Source organism: Corvus cornix, chromosome 24 (genome assembly GCF_000738735.6).
Source record: "Corvus cornix cornix isolate S_Up_H32 chromosome 24, ASM73873v5, whole genome shotgun sequence".
Lineage (NCBI taxonomy): Eukaryota > Metazoa > Chordata > Aves > Passeriformes > Corvidae > Corvus > Corvus cornix.
Genome location: NC_046353.1, coordinates 6,191,084 through 6,211,023, shown reverse-complemented (window position 1 = coordinate 6,211,023; position 19,940 = coordinate 6,191,084). Strand labels below are relative to the sequence as shown.

General features: G+C 50.1%; 1 protein-coding gene and 1 long non-coding RNA gene across 2 annotated transcripts in view; one reads left to right on the top strand and one right to left on the bottom strand.

The window, feature by feature from the left end:
* KCNJ5 (potassium inwardly rectifying channel subfamily J member 5) overlaps positions 1-13,643 on the bottom strand; it is a 23,956-nt gene extending 10,313 nt beyond the window's left edge. The window contains exons 1-2 of the mRNA XM_039565053.1: positions 13,072-13,643; positions 4,569-5,515 (exon numbers count right to left, since the gene is read on the bottom strand). Coding sequence (XP_039420987.1) covers positions 4,569-5,508 — 940 coding nt within the window. The 5' untranslated portion in view covers positions 5,509-5,515; positions 13,072-13,643. The remainder of the gene's footprint in view (positions 1-4,568; positions 5,516-13,071) is intronic.
* LOC109145223 lies at positions 12,874-19,940 on the top strand. The gene is made up of 3 exons (XR_002046502.3): positions 12,874-13,062; positions 17,825-18,132; positions 18,280-19,940. It is a non-coding gene; the product is annotated as an uncharacterized LOC109145223 (long non-coding RNA).

The following is a 19,940-nucleotide window of genomic DNA, read 5'->3' as shown; positions in this document are numbered from 1 at the left end:
CACCAGGTAACTTCGGGTCCCTCCCAAAGGGGTTTACAGTAACTGCAGGGCACCTCAGGCACAATGACCTGAGACAGCTCTTCCCTATAATGTTTTAGGCACTTTCTGTGACATTTCTGCAAGGTCCTCCTCACAGAAAAGTTATTTATATGCAAAATGCAAAACAACACAAGACAACCCAAACCAGATGATGAATGCCCAGAAACTCAATTTAGTAATTTTACCCTTCCGTTGTTCTCCCATGAAAATAATGATTAATTTCAGCATATCTTTTGTTGTCACTACTCCATTTGGCCCTACATTTACAGCCAGGAAACTGCACTCTGTCCTCTGGAAAGGTGGATAAATGGAGGTGCGAAAACTCTGCTGTTTGCCTACTCTCCCACAGGGACAGGATGGGTTAATTACTTCTAATCACTAAATCCCTTTTTATCACAGACTCTAAGCCAGAAGAATATATACCTGTACTTACATAAGAGTTCATTAAAACTTCATTTAGTGACTGGACTAATGAGGCATCTGGAGTGTCTCTTGTGCCTTATTTAATTGTGCTGGGGAAAAGAGGCAATGAAAACCAGGGAGGACCAGGAGTGGAGTAACAAGCTCTGCCCCCTCCGTGCCCAGAGAGCAGAGCTGGAGGCTGAGCCCAGGGAATGAGGGCAGCAGGAAGCTACGGAAAAAGCAGGATTTGAGTAACTGTCAGCAAACAGCAGAGGAAGGGTAAAGCTGGAAGAGAAGAGAGTCCCTTCAAATCACCTGCCAGGAAGTCTGGTAGGATATGCAGAGTGTGTCAGCACATGGAGTGATGGCTTACAGGGAAAAACAGTATTTAAAAAAATTGGATTTGCTAATGTTCCCTAATTGGATCAGGCAAATCCTTCATCACAGCCCAGCTGATTCTGCACCACTTGGGAGGGGGCTGGACCTGCCCTGCTCTGCCCTGTCCCAGCAGCTTCCAAACTGTGTTCAGTTTGGGATCAGGAGGGGAAGGGCAGGAGCTTTGGCCAACAGCAACCAGGAGCTGTCCTGTCACGAGGGTGGCCCTGAGATTTTGGGAAGCAGAGAAGCAGGGAAAGCAAAAATGTATTCGCTGTGCAAACAGATTTTCCACCTTTGCTTTGTTCCCTTTTCTTGCAGGTCAGATTTGGGGCAGCTGATCTTGACAAGAGTCCAGCTCTGATAAGGCAGAGATAATGAATTCCCTGCAGTAATCCCTGTGCCCAGTTCATCAAGAGCACTGGGAGCGATGCTGCTGCCCCCGAGACACCCACAAAGCATCCCTGGAGTCAGAACACTTGTCAGCAATATTGATTTTGTCTTCACAGTGCTTGTTTCACCCAGCAATGACCACAACAGATCTGCCCAGAAACTCACTCTGCCTTTGGCCTTTCCCGTCCGCTGAGGAGCCACAGTGCCTCGCCCATCCCAAATATCGATGGGAAAAGCCACATCTGGCTTTGTGCCATGGCTGGCTCTGAGGGTCAGGCAGTGGGGCAGCCCTGGATGCCCCCAGGGCTCTCGCTGGAATAACACCACGTTTATTGTCCTTTTCAGCAAAATAAACCCACTGTGCTTTAGGCTGGCTGGTGAGCTGCTGTTCTTCATGTGCTGTAACTCAGGCCTTTGAAAAGTCAAGGCAACCTGAACACAAAATCATTGTTTTAAGCCACAATGTTTCACTTTGTAAAAATGTAAAAACCCCAATGTCTTGAAGGATGTGAACTCCTCAGCATTTACTCTACACTTTTCATTTGAAGCTATTTACCGTCTCTGCCTTGCACTGGGTCAGAATTAAACTTAAATGTCAGTAAATAGAGCTGCTTGTTTGAGAGGAGACAATACATTACATTTGTAATATGTGTGTGCCTGGTTAAATCTACTGAAAATAGCTATAAAATCGCTGTCCCAAATTATCAGTGAAAAACATCCCCACTTTTAGTCATGCTAAAATTTCTGTAGTCGTTGATATGTTGCCAGTCACCATTCTGACCTGCTTTCCAAACACCTGGTGGGAAGCAGAGCTGTATGTTCTGACCAGTGGTACCTCTGAACTCTGGGGAGTGGATTCCTAATTTTTCGTAGGGGTTGCTAAGGGAACAAATTCTCTGTTGTATTTTACGCTGCCCTGAACCCGACCAGGCTGTGACAGTGTCAGGATTTAACAGAAGTCCTGCTGGGTGTAAATATCACACCACTCCTGAGAGCAGATGGGGCTTGAGCAGTGCCATGGGCTGGGAACAGCCTAAAGAATTTGCGTGGAGCAGATTTTAAGGTGTGGAGGGAGGGATTAATAACCCCAAACTGCTTTATCAGTGTTCCCAAGTGTGAGGACGAAGCAGGAAAGCACAAACACTGTCTCTGCAGGCCACTCTTCTTGTGACAAAATATCCCTCCCCCCTGGCTGCCATAGGTCCTTCAAGGCACATCCCAGCCTCCAAATCGGATCCTGGAATCATCCAAGGTCCACCCAGCTCCGAGTTCAGTGCAAAGTGCCTCCCCCAGCTGCAGTGTGGGATTTCCCAGGCTGCCTTCTGAGCCCAGGATAATTCATTTCCATGGATGTGTGCTCCTTAACACCATTACAGCCCGGCCTGTGTGATCCCTCTGGGAGAGGAGCCCATTTGTAAGGCAGTATTATTCCCATGCCATGCTTTTAATTCCGAGGTTGTTATTGATAATGACTTCCTCTCACACATCCCCAGCAGAGGCTGAGCCTTCCTGCGAGGAAGGCAGAGCAGCAGGAGTTCAAAGCATTTCTAGTGTCACTGTGTGACAGGGAAAGAGGCTTTGGACAAACAAGGAGCTGCATTCCATGCTCAGATTAGGAGGCTCCAGCCTCTAATAAATGTTTAGGCTGCGGAATAAGTCACTGTTACAAATCCTTGCCTTTGATAGTCTTTTCCACCCACCCCTTCCTTTGCCACGTCTCTACAATGCTCTGCTGAGGAAGAACATTTCCCTGGAAGTGCCAGGTGAGTTCCACGTCCACAGCACATATTCCAGCCTCAGTGGAATGTAACTTATCCATCCCCTCCCATCAGCTCTGCTTGGGGAAGCCAGCCACTGCTGTCACCTAAAGGGAGACTCTGGGACACTGAATTACCTCTCTAGACAGCTGCCTCTAGGAGCAAAGGTTTGGGATGCAGGAATTTGAGAGATTTTCCTCCTCTGGCTGTTGGGAGACTAATGAGCAAATCTGCAGGAGGGGATAACATTAACAGTCAGCAAGGGGCAGAATCTGTGAGACAGGGTGCTGACACCACTGAGCACTTGTAACAAGCTGAAAACCCCTGCTAATGATTCAGAGAGAATGGGAAAAAAATCCAACCACCACCCACAGGAAAACCCTGAGCTCATAACTAAAATCCTGAAACACCAAAGGGGAAACCTGCTCATAAAAGCTTTTTTTGCACCTCTGACTTCATTTGTTCATCTTTAGCCAGGAGTTCTCTCCTCAGAGCTGCCTGCAGCCCTTTCCCCCTGCAGACCCTGATTCCACCAATGCATTCTGCCCACCCCAGGCTGGAAAATCCTGCCTGGAAGGGACCTGAGCATCTCAGGGGCTTGGACACACTTGCTGTGCCACAACTGCAGCAGGAAGAGCTGCCAGCTCCTCCTGAAACCTGGAACAAAGGAATTCATGCAAGTGGAAATGACCCACAGTGCCACCACTGCCAGGTGCAGCCTCCTCCCCAGGCAGAGAGAGAGGGAGATAGGGAGATGTGGGAGACACCTGTGGGAAGGAGCTGGGAAGCCTCTGTGCCCATCCCTCCCCCCAGCTGCCTTTCCCACTCCTCGGACAGCTGGAGCTCACCACTTTTCCACATTCACTCTACACGGACACAGAGTTCTTTCATCGCCTGCCACAAGCACACCCCTAGGAGGAAACTGGGAATGGGCTGAGGATATCTCCTAATTTCCCATTACCCAGCTTTGTCTGAGCTGTTAAGCAGCTGCAGGGCTGCAAGAGTCACAAAAGCAGTTTCTGTATTTTTCCTCTTTGAGCTCCTTCTGGGGATGTGTGTCCTGCACCACGTGCAAGTCATTCAGCCTCAGCACGTGCTGCTTTATGGGATACAGTGAGACTTGGGCACTTCATAGCCCCCATTAAAATCAACACTACAGCAGTACCTAAAATAGCACAGTTACAGCCAGTCTTTAACACAGAGGAGAAATGGGAAAAGATTCGCACCATGAATTTTGATCACAGGAAACAGGTCCACCAGAGACTTCATGAATTCCTTTAATCCATTGCTTCTTTCTCCTCTGGATCAGTTCTAAGTGGTTATGGGCAGCTCCTGGACTAACCCCTTTACCTCAATCCCAGACTTATAAAAGAGGGTGAAACACTACAAAAAAGAGGGCGAAGACCTACAACAGGAGCTAAAGGCCCCACCTTTCACTACTGGTTATGTCAGACACCCTGCCCGGGTCAGGCACTATCCAAGGACAAACTCCACTGTGTTCCCAGTCCAGGTGACATGGGCAGTGAAATCCTAACGCCAAACTGCCCTTCACTGTGCCCCTTTCCTCCTCAAAACCGTGACTGATTGTCGACAGATCCTTACCTGTGGCTTCCACCATTCCTTCCAGGATGACCACAATCTCAAACTCCTCCTTCTCCAGCTGGGTGCGGGACATCTCCCAGAAGGGGCTTTTCTCATTGATCTCGTGTGAGATGATGAGAGGGGACACCAGGAACAACCTGTCATCTCCGGTGTCAAATCCTACGTTGATGTCCGTTTGGTTCAGGGGAATAAACTCCCCTTCTTTGGTCTGTTTGGACTTAATCAGTTTGGCTCGAATGGAAGCCTCGACAATGTGGGAATTGCGGAGGTCCCCAACCCGGAACATGAGGCAGAGCTTCTCATCCCTCATGGAAATGACGGCATTGTTGGAGAACATGAGGGTCTCCGCCCTCTTCTTTGGTTGGCTGATCTTGACAAACATGCACCCCACCATGAAGGCATTGACGATGGAGCCCAGGATGGCCTGGACCAGGAGCAGCACGATGCCCTCGGGGCACTTCTCTGTGATGACCCTGTGGCCATACCCAATGGTGGTCTCGGTCTCGATGGAGAACAGGAATGCCGACACAAACCCACTGAGGTTTTCAACGCAGGGGATCCAGTTTTCGTCTTCCAGGTGGTCCAGGTCTCCCCGGATGTAGGCGATGAGCCACCAGATGAACCCAAAGAACAGCCAGGTGATGGTGTAGACCATGGTGAAGACCAGCAGGTTGAAGCGCCACTTGAGGTCCACCAGGGTGGTGAAGAGGTCGCTGAGGTACCGATAGGTCTCCTGGACGTTCCCGTGGTGCACGTTGCACTTCCCGCTCTTCTCCATGTAGCGCTGCCGTGGCTTCTTGCCCTCGGCAGAAATGAGCCGGGTCCTGTCCGTGGCGATGGGGACGTCATCCCGAGCCTGCTTGGGGATCTTCTTGGGCTCCCGGGATGTGACCCCGATGTCCATGTCCTGGTTCATGAAGATCCGGGAATCTCCAGCCATGGCTGGGCTGCACAACAAAGAAAGACAGTTTCAGGCAGAAGGAAAAGAGACAAAAGCCATTTTATTTCACCATCTGGACCATCAGGACGTTGTTTCTGGAGGGTTCACACTTCTCCCACAACAGCCACTTGTTGAATGCAACTCTGCAGTGACCTGGAAGTAAAGACTGGCTTATTACACACAGGCCTTTCAAGCATCAGCCGCTGCCAGGGTGATGGGCACGCTCTGGGAGTGTGGAAAATCTAAACCTTGGAACATTTTGGGGCTTTCTTTTTGTCCTTAGATTTTTTACACACTAAATTTGCTCGAGATCACAACTTGGAACAAAGTAAAGATGTGTCAACATCTTTTCAGGAGGAGCTTTTTGATGCCTCAGGTTTTGGGTGCATATCAAGAGAAACCTTAGAAATTAAGAGAAAGCGCTGAGCACCGCTGTCTACCTAAATCTCACATGAGTCTAAATTATGCATGAAGGCTTCCCTTGCAGTCAGCAGAGAAAGGCATCTCCAGGGATAATTCAGATTTCAGGAGTGCTGAATCACCTTCTGGAAGTTTATTCGTGAGCCTGGGCTTCAAACGTGAAATAAACATTTAATTGAGCATCTTGAATCCCACATTGGAAGGTGTGATGAACCCAGGCCTGCTGTTAATGAGATCTGTCAGAGCTCACCCCTTTGCTCCACCTGACATTAGACAAAATCACTGGGCGCTCTTAGGAACGCATCAGAGAGCTGTTAACAATCCCACTGTCGACGTTCAGAGTTATGCTTACCAGGATAAATAACACAGGATGAAGGCTGCAATGCTTTCTGCCAGTTATAATGTAACATCCTGTTTACTGAGATGATTAGATACTCCTTTAAAAAATGAGAGTCTTGACTCTGGATGCAGGGCACAGACAAAATCTCTGTCAAAGACTACCTAAGGAGCCTTAGGGATATCAAAGATAGAGCAGCAATATTTTGTATGGTGTTCATTCCCTGCATTGTCCTCTACAAATCCTATTAAAACCTAACTAAATCTATCACTGCTCCCTCTATCTTTAATCTTCTTATGCTCCTGTGAATGAGAAAAGGTGTAGAGATACAATTAAGAGTATCTTGGGAGAGACAATTTTTAAGACTGAGCAAAGTAGCTTCATCTTTTTGGTATTAAAAAGCACAAAGGGTGGGCGGGAAGGAAGCAGAGGCAGGATGAATAAATGAAGCAACAAATTTTCACTTCCATTCGGCTGCAGCCAAGTCTGGTTAATGGCAGAGAATTCCTCGTGGCCCTTATCTAAGTCACCATCAATCACTGCTCCAACGAAGCAGCCGGAGCCTGTTGCTGGAACCAGCCCCGCTGGCTCTGCTCCGCAGGGAGCCCAACCATCTGTGCCCAGCAGAGCTTCCTGCTGCCACAGCGCCTGCCTGGCAGGGCTGGGGCCAGGGCTGAGCCCCTGCAGCCACGGTGAGGGGCAGAGAATGGGGATTCGAGGCGCTGGGAGGGGAAATCAGGAGGGATCAGGTGTCCAGTGCTGTGTGGTCCCTTCCTCCAGCGGGAGCATCCAGGACTTTGACAGAATAGTCACCCCCTGCTCTGTTCCTGTCCCTCCTGAGAGCTGGCTCGGGGTGTGTTCACACTCGTCCTCAGCCCTTTTCACTGCCTGGTGCAATTGAAACCTCCCGACCCCCTGGCCTGGCTGTCTCTGCACTCTGAAGTTTGTCTCTTTACACGTGAGCAAAGTGCTGCAAGGTGCTGAAAAATGACAGGGGCACAGCTTGACTCTCATTTCCCAGCATGTGAAAGCACATGGCAGAACAATCAGACACCTTTTCCCCCTCTTTAATAGAGAAAGAAGCCTCCTATCCACTGGGAATCAGGTAGTGAAGAACCTCCTCGCTTCCTTCTTACAAACAATATTCTTGATGCATGTTTGCATTGATTGATTAATCCAAAATTACTCCATTTGGACTAAAAAGCTTGCCATCAATCTAAATGTAAAACCAGGCAAGGGTTGCATGTTTTCAATTTTAAAAGACTTGTTTTAAAGATAATTTTGTTATAAAAGTAAATTTAAAGCTTTCACTGGCACCATGGGAGAGAGAACAATCCCGTTCCAGACATCAATCTAGAGTGAAAGGTTTCATGTTCTGGTTTCACACCAAAGAGACCAAAAGGATCTTAAAACTTACTACAAAGAACAGAATAGAGTAAAAGCAACCAAAAATCCTAAATCACTGGAAATATCACTCTGGTGGAGCAGGTTTGAGGAGCTGACCAGTAATGAATGTATAGGGGAACCTTTTTAACTAAAACACTCACAGGACTGGCAACATCTCTGGTGGTGCTACTGATCTCCAACAACAGCTCAGCTGAAGCATCTCTGCAAACCTTCAGGAACACCTTCCAAGTGATCCAGTAATGCAGAAAAATTCCTGCTGGATAAGAACTTCACTGACAGCTTCAGTGGCATTGCAATTCCTATGGATATTTCATCTGTAACTCTCCCGTTGTAGTGTGAGCATAATCTCAGTCTGTGCTTATTGAAAATAATTAAGCACATGAATTTTTTCTTCAGAGTCTTTAAACAGAATGCTCCTGGTTAGCAGTTTGAGCACAGCTCTGGATGGCTGCACACTATCCAGCTTTCTGCTCCAAATGATTCCAGGGTTTTCTAATTCTGAGCAAATCACTGCTTTTGCTTCTGCCTTAATTCCCCAGCAGTAAAATTTGTGATATGGATGTGAATGGTCTGTGAGATCCCAGGCATGAGAATCTTCTAGGAAATTTGCTGTCATTCCTTTGTGATTTTAAGGGCCCTGGGAAACTTTAGCCCAAATGAGAAGATGCTCTGAAAGGAGCAGTGCAACTGTGTAAGGACCTGGTTAACTCCTCACTGTGTCATGCACAGCCACTGCTGCCGGGCATAAACATCTCTGCCACATCGTGGTAAATATGTTCATGCACCTCCCAGAGATTTCGGCTGCAGTCTGTAAATCCCTGCTCCCTCCAGCACAGAGAGCCAGGAGGTGAAATTGCCTCTTACAGTCACAGGCACTCTTCTGTTTCTTTGGCATTTACCATCTTTGGTTAAACGAGGCCAGGATAATAAAAATGTCACTTCTGTACAAAGCTGCCTTCCTTCAGGACAGGCTACTGCATGAGGAGCTGTGAGTCAGTGCATTATCAGCCTTGCAGAGAGGTTTTTATCAGCCCTGCTGATGTTCAGCTCTGCCCAGATGACACACTCGGGGCAGGCGGCGACATTTAGGGGCTGGGATTTGCTGCACAAGAGTCAGGCTGGGGTTAGGTGAGAATCTCCAGGAGGCAGCGCTTGGCAGAGCAGCTCCCAGCCCCTCCTGACAGAGCTGAGGTGCTCCTGGCAGCTCCAGCAATTTGCCAGAGACATCACTGAAGGTAAAAGTACAAAACACTTGAAGAAACTTCTTTCCCTGCTGACCGGGGGCTTTTCCCATTTAAACAATTGCTGATCTGGCTGCAGTAAACACACAGATTTCCATGGGGATGGGATTTGATGCTGGAAAGGACTAAACTGGCAGGCAGGTGGAGTCTGAGGATGTGAATCTGTCATCAAATTTGTGTAAAAGCAGACCTCTTTTTGTTTCTTTTAAACCTCATGCCTGTGTTTTCTCACATTAGGAGAATAATTGAGCAACCGTTCTTTAGCAAACCTCCCACACCTCCCAAAAGAGTATTTTTTTACTTACTTAACCCTGTCATCGTTTTTTTGCAGACAATATGAGTCCTGTACTACTCAACAAGCAACCAATAATACTGAACAGAGATCACTGAAAAACCTGACCTGGTTCTTTTGCTGCCTGTTAGCCCACACCACATAAACCAGGTTACTGTGCCCAGGTTCCTCTGGGCCACATAATTCTGCTTTAGGTTGCAGTGCTGCAAGGGAATGAAATTCTTAATTGTCAGACAAGAGCAACGTGGGGAAGTTGGTGCAGGAATAAAGGAAATGAAAGCAGCAGCACCCGAAGAGAATAAAAGCATTGGCTGCTGAACACTGAGTGCTCATGGAAAGATGGAGGAAGGAGAAATCTTAGGAGAAGATGGCCTTTGACAACCCAAAGAAAAATGACTTTAGATAGGCTCTGGCTTAGGTGGGGCTTTGATTTCCCTGAGAAAGGCACCTTTCCTCCACCCTTGTCTTCATTGCCTGTGTGTGAGTGGGACTGAACAGCCAACACCACCAGACTGCCCTTCCACACAGAGCTGTGCATGCAAGGTGAGGAAAGGCAGGTGGATTTGGGGTGAACCATGGAATGTTCCATCTTTCTGACTCTGTATAAATAGAGCTTTGGGGTTTTGGTGGCTGTCTCTTTGGAAAGTGCTTAGGAGTCCACAGGTGGAGGGAAGGCTGCAGAAGAGCTGTGCTATTGAAAGGCAGGGAAAAAGAAGGGAGACCTGTGGCACAAAAGCTCCCTGATCCCAGTAATTGCCTCTCCCAGTGTCACCTCACTCAGCGCTGAGGTGGGAAGGTGCCTCTCATCTCCTCTGTGAGTTTTTGATAAGTCTCAGCACCACTTTCCTGGCACTCAGGATGTAACAGCAGATTCCTCTGGGGCTGGAGGAGACCTCACCCCACCACCAGGTCACAAAGACGGGTGGCTGCTGGTCCATCTGAAGGGGCAGGGTGGCCTTGTGCTTGTCACAGAGCTGGGCTGGGCTGTGACAGCTCCTGTGTGCCCAGAGTGCCCCTGGCTCAGAAATACCCCAGCAGAAGGTGCTCGGTCTTTCCAAAGAAAATCTCTCTGACTGGGGAGCCAACCTGACCCCAAGGAAGGGTTTATGGACATTTGCACTTTCCTTTTACCTGCGAGTTACCTCCCAATCCATCCTTCTCCTCGGATATCCTGGGGCCCTTCCATTGTTGGTTATGAGGGAGGAACGTGACCCTCCCACTCCCAGAGCATCCGAGTGTTTCGCAGCGCTCAGTGCAGCTATCACACGCTGGAAAGTTTTATTTATGTATTTCCTGAGATGCCTGGACCAAGGAAGGGCTCTATCTACTCACAAAGACACTTAGTTCTTCTACACCCAGCTGGGAGTCTGTGGCAGGGCAGGAATTAAATTTAGCAGTTCCAAAATCCTAAATCAGCACCTGGAATCACTGCAGAACTCTTTCCTCCTTGCCCCACTCCAGCAGCAGGGAATGCAGTCCCTGCCTGCCTCAGGTGTGTGTGAAGGTCACTCTGCAAAGCCCCCACAGCCGGATCCCTCGGATCAATAACCCAGCAGGATTATTTCCAAAGCCAACAAAGGCAGTTTCTGTTCTGTCAAATAGCCACAGGTTTCAAATATGTTTTTTTCCTCAACTATGGATTGAAGTATAAACCCCCCCACATAACACAAGTTCACAGCTGCATTAAATATAATGACTCCAGACCTATAGAGAAAAGAGTGGAGACACAAAAGTGTGATGAGGAGAGAGACTGGGAGGAGGTTTTTTACAGAAAAAGAAGAAGATGAAAACTAGAAAATGCCTTTTGAGGCATCATGCAGGCTTTTACAACTTGTTAGAGCACAAGGACTGGAGAGTATGGAGTTTCTATAATATTGGGAGTATTTCCTATGGCACAGTTCCACCAATCCTCCAATCCTTGGAGGAATTAATCCATGGAACTCCCAAGCAATTCTGTTGTACTTCATTGTATTCAAGACCTTGAGCAGGACAAGTGCCTGTGCAAAGGATGCAACCACAGTATTGTGCTCTTAGGTGTTTTCCTTGATTTGGAACAAATGATATTTTCTCTATCAACAACAAATAGAGCCTGGAAATAAATCAATTCGATTCCACCTCCAAGGAAGTGACTGTGCCTGAGGCATTTTGCAGCCTCTCTGTCCCTGGCCTCTCACCTCATCTCTATTTTTAGGGACACCTTATGGTGTCATTGGAAATCTGATCATTGTCTCTCAACCTGAACAAAGACAGGGACACCTCTGTCCTCATCAGACACTCCTGTTTCTCCTGTTTCTCTGTTTCTCCTGCTCCTGGCTGTTTACACTGAACAGAAAACACTGAATGTTGGGAAAGCAGAATCTCAGTTCTAGGAGAAAATCCTGCCCCAGGAGCACCAACGTTCCCATTCTCCATTGTTTAGGAATTCACCATCACAGCAACAGAGAATCACTCTGTAATCTGCTTCAAAGAAATACAATAAAACTGTTGAAACACTTCATGTTTCTGCAGTACCTTGCAACAAAGAGTTCACAGATAGACTGCCCAAACACAGGCTCTTTTTGCCCCAAGGCCTTCAGCAGTGCTCGAACCGGCTGCAGAAAGGGCACAGGAGTCACAGAGGGACAAACCGACCTCAGACCAAGCTGCTGGCTGAGGGCCTGTGCTCACCCCAAGTGTCCAGGTGCCTCTCCTGACCTCAAACCCAATAGAAAGTGGGTGACTTAAATAGTGCAGTCTGGAAATTTGCCTTGGAATATTACTCCAAAGCTCTGTTTGCCCTTTTTTTGCAAATAAATGGGCTGGAACTTTCCAGGCTTGGAGAATATTCTGCCACGGGAATCAGAAATGATCCTGATCCTTTATCTCCAGCTGGGTAGGAATGGTGAGGCAAAGAACTGAAGCCCAGAAGTGAAATAACCCCCCAGCACAATCACTGCCCCACACACTCCCCACCTTCTTGGGGAGATCCTGGCTGCTCGGCCTGGTCAGAGAACCAGTGAGAAAAGCCAGTTTGGATTCCCCCGAGCCCCTCTTCCACAAATTCAAGGTCTATTTTAAAGTAAAAGGGCACAGGAGGAAGCAGCTGCTTGGTGACAGAATCTCCAAAAGCCAGAGGTAAGTTTTTTGGGATGGGGCCAGTTTCTGCCAGTTATCAGCTGGTTCCTGAAACTCCCTGCTCAAGCCCAAGGAGAGGTGCTGTGTAAAAGTTAACCTGATGCTCCCAAGCACCATGTGCTGGCACAGTGAGAACCCCAGGCGCCTTTCTGAGTGATGCAACAGGACACTGGTAAAAAAATCAGTCATGCTTTTACCTCCCAGAGCTATAACCCCCGAGGGATTCCCAGTGCTCTGCATTCCCTGTCCCCTCCAAGGGCTGAACATGCCACTTCCTCATCTGGAGACTGCCCTGCCAGGGCTCTGTAACTCCAAGCTGACTGGCAAGTATCCTAATTATGAAAGAATTTAATCTTGGACTCCAGATAAGGATTGTGGAGTCACTCCACACAATTCGGGGCTGCTCACTGATCAGTCTCCTGGCGCCCTTTGCATTCCAGTGGTCTCCACTAATCCTGTATCTGAGCAGTTCCTGTTTTTTAACGTCTTTTCTTGCATCCCACCTTTAGATCTGACAGTGCTTTTGCCCAAGATCAGCATCCAATCCCTGCCTTCCCAAAGAGTTCCCTGGCAGCTGCGAGTTAGGCAGCAGCATGTCCACAGCTCACACCCCGGCAGCTTTGGGCACAGGAGCCTGGCATCCCGCTGGCCCAACAGCTCCGCGTTTGTCCCGCTGCCTGCTGGGCTCCCGATCCTTTGCAGCCGGAGAAGACCGGGAGTGACCTGGAATAACAAAGGAATCGGTAACTTACTTGCTACGAGCGGCTCCGCATCAGAGTCGCGCCTGGGCTCCGGAGGGCAGCTGGCCGGGGGCAGGAGCGGGGCCGGGAGCTGCTGCGGGAGCAGCGGCCGGTCCATGCCATCACCAGGGAGCCGGGATCGTCCTCGGAGCCCCGGGCTGCCTCCCGCCTCCTTGCCGCTGCCCGTTGGCAGCAAACATCGATGTGGCACTGAGGATGCCCACGCCCCTGTCCGTGGGTATCCCTGATTTCCCCGCTCCGCTCCAAGCCCTCACCCTCCCCCGCTGCGCTGCCACTTTTGCCTCTCCTTCGCCTGCGCTTCCCTGCTCCTCTCCTGTTCCGAGGGATCCGTGGTGGTCCCGAGCTTTTGAAGGGCTGGGGCAGAGGGAGGGCGCGGAGGCTGCGTGTGACGGCGCCTTATCTGTTCTCAATGAGCGCAGGGGCGGGGGGCGAGGGAGGGGTTTGGGCGCTGCCGGGAGGGGAGGGAGGCGAATCCCTGCCTTGGGAGCTCGGGATCGCAGGAGCTCCGTGCTCGGGAAAGACCTCCGAGCTCACGGGGCGCGACCAGCGAGGGGCTCCCAGGCAGCTCCCGAGCGGCTCCCGCAGCGCTGAGCGCTCCCTTCTCCTCCTGGGATCGCCTTTCCCGGGCCGCGGGGTGGGCCGGCGCTCGTCAGGGGGTGGGGGCTGTGCTTGTGGTTCAAAATCACACAAACAGAAAGCAGTTCCTAAAAGCCAGGAGGGAGGGAGGGCGCGGGAGCCGCGCGGTTCACACGTGTGGAAATCGTCACCGGCACCAGGGAAACTCTGCCGGGCTGGACCGGGGAATGTGGGCAAAACGGGGAAAGGGGGAGAGCATCACTCCCCTGGCACGTTTCCCTCGCCTGGCACCCGTCAGGCTGTGCCGTGGTGTTTGCTTATGGAGTTGGGGGGTTTGCCTGGGACTGCTCTCAAAGCACTTCAGGGCTTTGCCATTATTTTTTTGTCTTTCTCTTTTTTCTTCTTCTTTTATTTTTTTTTCCTTTGTCGCTGATAATACCACACTGTCTCCCCAGCTTACTGAGACATTTCCTTTTCTGAAAAGCAAATGTCAGGGCAGCCTCGTATCTGAGACACATCTGCCTGGTGACTGCGGGTTACCCCCAGGCTGTGTTGCCCTGCTCCCTCAGCCCTGTCCCCTGTCCTCCCTGATTCCCTGTTCCAGGAGCACACGCATTACAGCCCGTCAGAAAAGCTTTCACAGAAGATTTGTCTGGTCAGGAAAAGAGAACTTACCCAAACCAAAGCACTGTGCAGGAATGTGCAGGTATTGCTGGAATTTGCAAGCTTTGAATGATTTTCAGTTTTTTCTTTTTTTAAAAGTTACACTATCACTAATGAGATACATCAGCATTGGAATGATACTTTTATTTTCCTATATAGACATTTTGAAATTCATTATTTGCATTCTCTTTTTTTTAGGAATGGGGAAAAGGGGAACTAGTGGAACTTCATGTAGATCAGAAAACTTGATTCTTAACCAGCTCAAATCTAGGCTACATAACACCTTATTATGGAGACTAGACTGGAAAAATCAAAGACAGACATGCTGAAGAGAGGGAAATAACCACAGGTTTGAAGATTATTAATAGTCATATTGCCCAGGGACTGGGAGAAGAAAGCCCATCTCTACACACACCCTCTTTTTATCAGTGCTCTTGTTCCCTGCTCTGGATGTGGATGCCAGATCTGTCCAGATGGGACAGGAATCTGGAGCCAGACCAAGGATTTCAGCCATCAAAAATCAGTTTTGCAGATGTAATTTTGCTTTTCCACATGTTAGTTCGCATTTGGCACTCCAGCGCAGTGTGGGCAGTGAGCTCGGCCCAGCCAGGCCGGCTCCTGTTTCCCCAGCAGCAGCACAGGGGGGCCCAGCAAGGCTGCAACAGCTCAGGACTGAATTCCAGTCAGCAGCAAACCCACCTGCAATGAAAGAAAGGAATGGTAGGGAACTGCTGATCAAATCCTGGGAAATTCCATCAGATCTTCTGCCTGCTCATAACTGCCAGGAATGTCTTTTTAGGAGAATTACTTTTACCTTTTAGGGGTATGTCTGTGATGGCCTTACAAAAGTGCTGCTTGGGGAGGACAGTCGGAGTTTGGGTATTTTTAATGAGCATTCAAACTTACTTCAAAAGCACTAAAGGGTAAATTCATCCAGTGGGAGAGTCAGCCCCCCTAAATCACAGCGCTGGCTTTCCGAGCCAGTCGCTGGATGCTGCTTCCCCAGCACTAAGGACAGTGCCACCTTCAGAAGGGCACCAGCTCTGCTTCCTCCTTCATCTCATCTCTGTTAACAAGATTTGGAATGAATTTTTGTGCTAGGAAATGTAGAAGGAACCTTTGTGCTGCCCAACCGGCAGCCCCAGAGGAGCAGAGTCACTGCAAGGCTGGTGTGCCACGGCCAAGGCTGGGGGAGCCTCCCTTCCCTCATTCCACACGCTCATCCCATGTGTCTGCCCTGGGGACGCGTGGATGGGGTCCCGGGGAGCAGGGGGGCCGTGGGAGGGGTCCCTGCTGCTGTGGGGTGGTGTCTGCCCAGCCCCGCACGGCTCCCATGGCAGGAGTGGCTCTTGCCTCGTGCCGTGGCACTGACACCTTTCCCGGCCTGGGCACGTTCCCGGGGCTCCCGGCCGTGGAATTCTGATCTCCCGACAGTGGAATTCTGACAGGCACTGCCATCTGCCGGCACCGCGCCCGTCCCTCCAAACCAGCCCCAAAACCACGACACAAGCGGGGTTACGCCAGGGGTTAAACGGGAGCCTGGATTTTCACAGCGCCCCCAGCCCCAGGGGCGGCAGAAATCCCAGCTCCCCCGGCATCCCACATGTGTTCTCCAGCTGGGAAAAGAGGCTTCACCCCCAAGCACGTTCGTTCATGAGCAGGTGGATGACTCTGACCCTTCCCCACCTTGTGGGATCACACAGCACTGTGCCCACCCCTCTGCCCAGGTGTCAGCTCGGAGCGAAGCGGAGCTCCTGACCCACCCAGCACCCGCTGGCAGTGCCTTTCTGTGCCTTTCTGTGCCTTCCTGTGCCTTCCTGTGCCTGTCACTGGGGCTGAAGCACCAAACACGTCACTCAGCACAGCAGAGGCCACACCAAACAGGGCTCTCGAGAGGCACTGCTTCAATCAGCACTAAAAGAACATTTCTTTAATCCCCAGGCAGGAAGCACCTTCTCCCTGGTCCCTCTGAGTCCCGGCTTTCCTTCCTCATCCCTGCACTGTGAACTCTGCTTTGTTTCATGTATTATTTCAGCAGACATCTCCCAATTTGTGCTGATTAAAGACCAGCCAGGCCCAAGAGCAGTTTTTCATCTGCAAACCAACTCCAGTGACATCACTGTGCCCCCGCTGAGGTGGTGAAAAAGTTGTCAATGGCCTCACAGGTTTGAAATATGTTCCAGACCTGCAGGGATCAGCGGGCTGCAGAAGGGCTGATTTAACACCAAATGACAGCACAGTTTGGGTGTTTTTGGGCTGGGATGGAAACACGGAAATGCAGAGGGATTGATTTTCTGTTCAGGATGGGATTGACCTCAGGCAGTGGCATTCAGGGTGCGCTGGTCTGAGTCTGAACAGCCCCACTCCTTCCTTCCCAGCTGATGCAGAGAGCCAGGTAGGAGCAGGAGGCAGCCAAATTGGACCTTGTGCTGGAATGGGATGAATGATCCAATTCCAGGAGCACGGAGGTGCAGATTTCACATCACTGCAGCATCTTGATTTTCCTGGGGGTGCTCATAAGCTCTAACAGCTGTACTGCTCAAAGGACATCCCGGGCTATTTACAGGGGGGGATTTATGGCAACCGTGGAATGCTCGGCTCCTGGAACTGCAAGCAGAACAACAAGATGTGGAAGAACAAGCTCTAATCTCATTTTGGTATAACTAAATTGCTCTCTGAGGATGTTACTTATATCAAAACTTGCCTAAAATGAAGAGTTTGGATTTTTGCAGGTTCCTGTAGAACACAGCAGGGCAGCCCCATTTTTGAGCTGTCAGGGACCAAATGAGGAGTTACCGGCATTTCCCTGAGGTTTCACGGGATAGAAACGAGCCACGGTCCCTGCTGAGCCCAGACTGGCCCTGACACTCGTCACCCAAAAGGGACAGTGAGCCCTGGTGACAGGGGGTACCTGCTCTGCAGTCAGGGCAGGCTTTGGCTTTGAGAGGAGAGGGAGCAGCGGTGCCTCCAGGGAGCGTTTTAATTCGTTGTGCAATTTGATCTCTGGAATGAGAGATGTCTCTTCCCGTTTGTCAGCCGTGACCCGACCACCCCACTAGAAGAAAACAGAGTTTTAAGAGCCAGTGCTGGATACAGCTCCTAGGATTGCTCATCCACCTCCAGCCTTCCCTGAACGGGAGCTGAGGCTCTGAGAATCCTGACGTGACTGTCACCCACTCTGTCTCGGCTTCCTTTTGTGTTTGGGGCTTATCCAGCCCCCAAAATCAAAACGAAACTTGGGAAGCAGGCGAGGGGAAGTTTTCTCGGCGAACTCCCCCGCTCGGCGAGGCGCTGTGGAGGAGTCAGCCCGGGTGTGCTTTGATGTGATAATGAGGATCCCATCCAGACCCCGGGAACGATCGCTCCTCTGCCGGCTGCACCGGGCCGGGGCCGGGCACTAATTCCCCCTTGGATCTTTGAACTTCGGGATTGCCCGCGAGTGGGTTAGTCGCGTTCTGAGCGAGCTGCTGTGGTAATTAACACTAATTAAGCTCTCGTTTTGCAGGTGCCGCAGCAGCACCTAAGGCTGAAGGGCGCCCAGAGACGGAACTTGCCCGCTGGCTTCAGGGCGAGGAATCGCTGGCAGGGGCACGGTGTGAACCGGGACACGTGTGACACCTCCCCTGTGACACCTCCTCTGGGAATAAACCACGGCTCCCGAGCCTGGCTTCTCCCTGCCTGCGAGCCCAGGAACTGCAGAACACAGCAGCCAGAGCACATCTGCTGATGGCAAATTTAGGAAGACAATACCCTTGTTAGCCTGTCAGAATTCCAAAAGGTTTCTGACAAAAGCAAACGCCCCGGTTCTTTCAGGTGGGAATCCTGTTGCTTTAACTCCCTCCTAACACACGCAGCCCCCCCTCTGAAGCGCGGGGTGGGATGGGTGGATACGGGCTGTAACCAGGAGGGTGCAGCCCGGTTCTCAAATCAGCCAGTAATTAACCCCTTAATTGAAAACAGGTCTCACCTCCAGCTTGTGGCTTTCCCAGCGGCGGCAGGAAAGAGGCAGGGGGCAGAGCCAGCAATTCCTGCATTTGCCCGTGAGGAACCTTCCGGGGGATTTAGGTGATTCAGGGAGATCCCACGAATGTCTCTGCGTGAGAGTGTCCCACCCTGAACGTCGCCTTTGGGCACTGGAAGCAGCTCAGCCAAAGCCCTGTGTGCTCCTTCCAGGCCTGGATTGTGTTCCCTGTGAACCAAGGATCGCCCGGACACAGATCAGGGCACCACTACCAGCCCCTTTCAGCACATGCTGTGGTCACTGAGCAGAAAGCACAATCCATGGAGCAAAAGCAGCAGTGAGAGGCCCTGCAGCACCAGTTTGTGTAAGTGACAGGTTTTGATGCTCTTTGCAATCCGTTCTCAGGAATTAAAAGCAGCTCAGCCCTTGCAGCCGGACTCATGCACCCTTGCTGCCCGCTCAGCCTTTTCCTGGGATCCTTTAGGTGGGAGAAGGGTCCACACGAGAACCCAAATGTGAATTCCTGCTGCCACACCTGGCCCAGCATCCCTGGCTGCCCTCTCTTTCCCCTGCACAGGCTGGAAATGCTCTCCAGGGGGATTTTCTGCTTCGTCACAATTCCAGCCCTTGGGCTGGGCACTGGATCGCCTCTGCAATTAAGTTTTATTCTTTTACACATCATCGACCTTCAAGCCGATTTCTGAGATGCAGTTGCACCTTCAAGGGAGTCCTACAGAGCAAAACCAATCATTCCATTGGACACTGCGTCCCCAAAGTGTCTGTGTCCAGTGAGGAATCTGCAAGCACTGCTTCAATTCAAAACCTATCGCTGTTCATCAGAAAATCCCAGAAACAGTTACGCAACTTGGATTTCCACACACTTTACTAAAATTAGCAAGATTTTCAGCAGTTTTTCAGTCATTTGGGAGCTTGAGAGAACCATTTCTAGAATTTTATTTGCAGACCTTGCAGCAGCATTCAATATTTATAAGGAATTCCCTGTCTTAGTAGCAACGACTGACAGTTACAAAAAATAAGTACATTATAAAATGCATTAATATTTTAAGTCTGCCTGAGACTGCTGGAGGAAGATATTGCCAGCTCTTGCCTGACTGGCTGATATTTAGTTCACACAAGTAACTGACAAAAGGAGACATATCTAGGAGGGAAAAGAGAGGGTGTATAAGAAACTGCAACAGCTACAGTGAAAGATTTGTCTGTGTTTACACAATAAATCAGCAGCAGAATCGGGAAAAGAACCTTTTTTTCCTGTTTTTGTTCCAGCCACTCATTCAGTGCTGTTATGCACTCAGATATTGCTTTTGGGTTCTGAATAAAACCCCTCCTCATCCTCCAAATAAAATGTTGAGGTTGTGCTGAATCCAGGTTTTCCCACAAAAATACAAATAACTCACATTTAATGATGCAGCTGAGAGAAAAGATAAATCTTGAGCTGGCTCTAATAAAGTGCTTTTTCCTGAACCCTCCTGCCTGCTGGGTGCCGGCAGTGCTGGCCACGAGCCAGGGCTGTTTACGGTGCCAGCGTGGCTGTCCCACACTCCTGAGCATCTGCACATTTTGTTCCTGGCATATTTGTGTCTGTGGAGCCAGCTGACCTTGAAACTCTCATCAGAGGGAGGGAAAAAAAAAAATCAGCAGC